At 30.0% G+C, this 5,636-nt stretch overlaps 2 protein-coding genes across 2 annotated transcripts; one reads left to right on the plus strand and one right to left on the minus strand.

Moving 5' to 3' along the window:
* The first annotated feature begins 485 nt into the window (after positions 1–485).
* Positions 486–1,765, plus strand: LOC18609916 (protein PLANT CADMIUM RESISTANCE 2-like). Its single transcript, XM_018115138.2, has 4 exons — positions 486–698; positions 839–910; positions 1,345–1,557; positions 1,674–1,765. Exons 1-4 carry the CDS (start codon positions 533–535, stop codon positions 1,751–1,753), a joined length of 531 nt encoding a protein of 176 aa, XP_017970627.1. The 5' UTR covers positions 486–532; the 3' UTR covers positions 1,754–1,765.
* An 854-nt stretch (positions 1,766–2,619) lies between these two features.
* On the minus strand, positions 2,620–4,610 carry LOC108660800 (protein PLANT CADMIUM RESISTANCE 2-like). The gene is made up of 4 exons (XM_018115184.2): positions 4,532–4,610; positions 4,246–4,314; positions 3,907–4,126; positions 2,620–2,683 (listed from the first exon to the last, which is right to left on the minus strand). Exons 1-4 carry the CDS (start codon positions 4,608–4,610, stop codon positions 2,620–2,622), a joined length of 432 nt encoding a protein of 143 aa, XP_017970673.1.
* Between the last annotated feature and the right edge of the window lie 1,026 nt (positions 4,611–5,636).

Below are 5,636 nucleotides of genomic sequence, written 5' to 3' on the forward strand. Positions count from 1 at the left end.
TTAGGTTGTCAGTTTTGTTGCTTGGTAAACAAAATAGGCCATTATACAGATGTTCATCGCCCTAAGTGGTGTGGAAATGGTATTAATTAAAGCATGTGATTCGATTGAGCTGAAGCTGATCACTGAAAATTCTATATGCTGATATAGGATAGTACAGTTTTTGACGTTTCCTTGTTCACTTTCAAGTTGTAACGGCTATAGATTTGAGACATTGGTTATAACTTACTATAAGTCACATTAACAAATGTTTTCCATAAACAGAAGTCCAAAACCAATCCTGAATTGTCAAGTTTTTATTAATTTGCTGCGAACTATATATGGTGAATGGAGCCAAGGCATTAAAAGTAAATTTCAGCGAGAGGACAAGTCTAGAACCCGTCTCGGACATCGCAGTATACAAGACCCGCAAAGATTGATTGGAATATTTCTTCCTCGTTTCAATACACAAATACAAACCCACCATCTTTCTTCTCCCTTAATTTTCTAGCCTTCAACGTCTTTTTTCCAATCTTAATATCCATCAGGCATCGCCATGTACTCCACAAACAACCCAAAGTCGACGCCTGTTTTTGGGCAACAGGCTCCAGTAACTGGTGTTCCGATCGGTACCTCAACAAACCAGCCATATTATCCTACTCAAAGTGGGAAGGTCCCTTGGTCGACAGGACTCTGTGACTGCTGCTCTGATGTTCCAAATTGTAAGCTTTTCCTTTCAAATGAATCTCTCTTCTTGGTTCTTTTTAACCCAATATATGCCCATGTTGGAAGATTTTTAAGTTGTATTAACATTTCCTCATTGGCATCCTTGAAATTTGTTTTTAATGACTTAATTTTGTAGGTTGCATCACATGTTGGTGTCCTTACATCACTTTTGGGCAGGTTGCTGAGATCGTCGATCAAGGATCAAGTTGTAAGTTATTGGAGGCATAAATGACAAAATAAATACTCTTTTCCTCTCATTTTGTTTTTCCATAACTAACTTTTGTATATAAGTTTTAATTTTAGTGTATTTTATATTAATTGTCTTTAAAATTCTAAGTATTATGATTTTTAATGTCAAAAAGTAAAAAAATATAAAAAAATAAGAATATTAAGTATTCAAAAGAAAAAGAGAACATAATTTTTTTTTCATCTAAAGAAAAGATGGTTAAAGAAAAGGACAGAGGGGATATATTTATCTATAGGGCAAGACTAAAGTTCATTTTCTTTAATTAGGTGGAGTTTGTTACTACAAACTATTAAACAAAAAAATTAAAACTGATAACGTGCATGAATACCTTTTTTTTTCTATGTTGTCCATTTTTTTAATGGTTTAATACTTAATAATAATTTCCGGTGGTGCAGCTTGCGGAGCAAGTGGAGCCCTCTACGGACTACTTTGTTCCTTCATGGGGTGTGTTTGCGTTTACTCATCCTTCTATCGCACCAGAATGAGGAGTCAATACATGCTGGAGGATAGCCCCTACGGGGACTACTGCATTCATTTTTGCTGCGAGACCTGCGCCCTGTGTCAAGAGTACCGGGAGCTCAAAAACCGTGGATTTGACATGGCCCTTGGTAATTAAAATGCCAATTTGATTTCACTGGTCAGACTTAATTGCGTAAGCTATTTCTCTCAGCTGTATGATTTTTAAGTATACATCTTTTACGTGTTTTTGTTTTGGAATCTGTAGGATGGCAAGGAAACATGGTGAGGCAGCAAAACAGTGGGATGCCAATGGCTCCAGTGGTGGAAAGTGGCATGCGAAGATAGTAAAGAGAGATGATCTCTTTCTTAAACATGATGAACTAACTACTTATACTAGTTTTCATCCAAAGGGATTGTGATAATTAACAATACAATTTCACCTCTGGTTATGCTTAAATAATTGTTGAATTGCCATAACAATGTGAATTCAAGTTTGTCTCCTTGCTGGTTTATAATTATAAAGTTCATTTTTTCTTGGGTTCATATACAAGTACTCTGGCTTTGGTGGCTCTGTATACTTTGGTTAAAAAAATTAAGTTGCACACATTAATTGTTAGTATGTTTAGGGTTTTCCGCTGCTGTAAAATAATTACTTTGAACCTAGCTAGCTCTAACCTTTAAATAAGTGGATACCGAATGAGAATACATTGTATTTGTTTATTGGGACAAAATTGTTCGGTTAATTCTTGGTTGGGTCCAGCGGTGGGTCTGTTTTTGTTTGGCTCCCATGGATCTGGTGGGAGGATTTTGGCTGTGTACAGGTGGGCAGTGCTAGGTATGTAAATGTACAGATTTTGTGTGGGAAGTCTGTGTGCTTCTTGAGTTTGTTGTGCTGTTTGTGGTGCATGGGATCCTACCCAAGGCATTAGAGACAGGAGAAGAGAGAGAAGGCAGTAGCCTGTAGAGCAACAAGATGAACCTTCACAAAAGAAAAATTTTGTAATTTCCCCTTCGCTCTTTAAAGGACAATATTCCTTTTTTTAGCCCTTTTGACAATCATCATCAGCATCTTGAAAATAAAATTACTACAGACAGTACAATCATCCAAATGGAAGGAAAATCCACAAAAAGAAAGAAAAAAAAGAAAAAAAAATAAACAACATAGTAAACAGATTGAAATATATTAAGAGAGCAACCTGTCATCTATCTGCTCATCCTTTTTCCAGCACTGGAGCCATGGCCAGTCCTTGATTCTTTTCCACATTTGCATGCCAACTTGCACATATTTTTATCCCCAAAAAAATTAATTAAACATGAAAACAGATCAATGAATTTTTACAACGTACTCAAATATTTGAAGTTGAAGAAAGTTTCCAGTTGATGCAGTTAATAATAAGGAGGTAGGAGCAGGGGCAGAGCTAGCCAATTTTTATTGGGAAGGCCAAAGGTTAAGAAAAATAAAAGTTAAAAATTTTTAAAATTAATATATTGAATTTAACCATTAATAATCAAAAAATTTAAAATAAATAATAATTTTATATAACATGTAAATAAAAAATAAAAAAACTTATAATAGTACTCTTAAAAAATTTTATTTGACGATGGTAATATCTTTTTAAATATAAATAATTAAATTATTTATAAAAAACTTATCATCCATTTTGTTTTGAAGCCTTATCTTTATCAATATAAGATTAAAAATTAATGTAATCAACATCTAATATTCTTATTTTATTATATTTAAGTTTATAATACTAAATATTAAACTATAAGGTATAAAATATAAATAGTTAAATATGATATATAGAATTAATAATTTCTTCTTATACTCAAGATATTTCCTTTCAACTAAATATAAAATGCAAAGCACATTAAAAATATATACTTAAGATAATTTTTTCTTATATAATTAGGATTAATAAAAAATAATATATTAGTGAAATTTTAAATAACAACCAATAATGCAACACTTGAACTTATATTTGAGAATTACATATATAATAATTAATTTTTTAATTTTTAAAAATTAAAATTATTAAAAATAAAATCTACATAACAGAAAAAAAATCATGACAAGTAGGAGATATAACATATATAAAAAAATATATATGATTGATGATTCGTAGAAATTTAAAACTAAAAATCTATAGAAATTTAAAATATATGAGCTATTAATTGAAAAAACTAAATAAATATAAATAATAATAGTAATATAAATAAAAACTTTATCTTTTTATAATTTCACAATATAAGGACAAAAAAGAAAAAAAAAGATGGGTGGAGAAACTTAAAAAATTAAAAATAAATTTAAGAATTTGAATAAAATTGAATAGAGTTTATAAGATCATTTTATTATTTTTTATTATATTAATTATTTAATAAAAATTATTTTAAAAAATTATTAATAAATATATAATATATACAAAATTTCAAAAACTTTGGAGGGCCATGGCCCCCCGTTCCAAAGGGACGCTCCGCCCCTGGGTAGGAGGATGTACATACCGATAGACATGTCAAACCCACGGTTCTTGAGCTCACGATATTCTTGAGTCAAGGCACAAATCTCGCAGCAACAATGCAGCATGCAATCCCCACAGCCGCCTCCCTTCAACATATACTGCTCTCTCATTTTCGTACGGTAAAAGCAAGAATAAAAGCTTGGACAATCGATGAGTACCTTTATTAGTATGTAAATGATCGCACTTGCACCACAAGCTGCAGCACCAACAGTTACTACGAATTACAAAAATCGTCTTTAATTAATTCTTTTTATAGATGCGCACTTAATATATCATAGAAAAACTAAGTTATAAATTAATTTCACTGTTGCTTATGGGTTGATCCTTTGTCAACAATCTTAGTAATCCGGCCAAAAGTGATACATGGGCGCCAACAGGCAATGCAACCTTAAGTTTAACATTTTAAATGAGTTAGATGATAAGAAGGCGATAATAATAAATTTTATTAATTTGTAGTATGCTTGCAGAAATTCGTATGGTTAAAATTAAGTTCAATCAAATTTTAAAATGAAATTTATTTGATCTACATTTTCATATGCCCATAACATAATCTTAATAATTGAACTAATTTTGAAGAAATTGAAAAAAAAAAAAAAAGGCATACAAATTTTCATGTCGGACAGGCAATCGCAGAATCCGAGGGACCAAAGAACTTTATTATGAGGCCGGCCTGATGAGGTCATTGAGATTTCTTGAAAAAGCTAAATTAGAAAGCCATATCAAAGGAAGAAAAGCTTCTACGTACTTATTTATAGATACGGAAGACAACGTTTGCTGCTATCAAATAAAAAAAAATACTATTACAAAGAAACATCAAATAATCCGATTCTAATTCATCTTTGCGGGTCTCGTACTGCAATGACCAAAACGAGGTCTACGCTTGTCGTCTTGCTTGGCTCCTTTGACCATTTAACGTGGAGGACGGACGAACCATAAACATAGGCGGACCCATGTTCAATAGAGTGGTGCCATGTGACACCTCTCAATTAATATATTATTTTTTTAGAGTTTTATATATTTAATAATATTATGAACTTATTAATTTTATTAAATTTTATAGGAAGTGGGGGTCAGAAGGTAGATTTTATTAAAAGTTTATATATTAATAATATTTACATATTTTTTTAAAAAATAATATTTAAATATTATCAAAAAAATAATTTATATATTAATGTTTAAATTCTGCATGGAAAGATAAAAAAAAATTTATAATTTAAAATTTTATTAAAAAAATCAAAACCTAAACTACTCTCTTTTTTCAAAAATTTAAGTCTTACTCTTAAGACCTACAATAACTTTGCTGTGTTTTTCATTCTCTCAAAACAACTAAACTAGGCTTCAATTGAAAGTAATTTTCAATCCAAATTAAGTTTTTAAATATTTTATGTCTAAATATTTTTTGATTGATTTGATAGTTTGGATTCAACTACGCAATCGAATGAATGACAAATAGATGAATAATTACTTAGTCACATATATTGAAAAAGATATATCTGATAGTATTTCCACTTATACTATCATACAACATTTTTAAAATATGTAACAATTATCATGGATAATTATAGTTTTTTAAAATATTTTTACTTTTCAGTATTAAATGAATGCACTGAATTTATATTTTCTTTAATTTAATGTTAAAACTTCTACTTTATGAATTTTAATATATTTTTTTTAATTATTATTTTAATTATGATACCACTCAGAAAAAT

Source organism: Theobroma cacao, chromosome 2 (assembly GCF_053813885.1).
Source record: "Theobroma cacao isolate CCN51 chromosome 2, ASM5381388v1, whole genome shotgun sequence".
Lineage (NCBI taxonomy): Eukaryota > Viridiplantae > Streptophyta > Magnoliopsida > Malvales > Malvaceae > Theobroma > Theobroma cacao.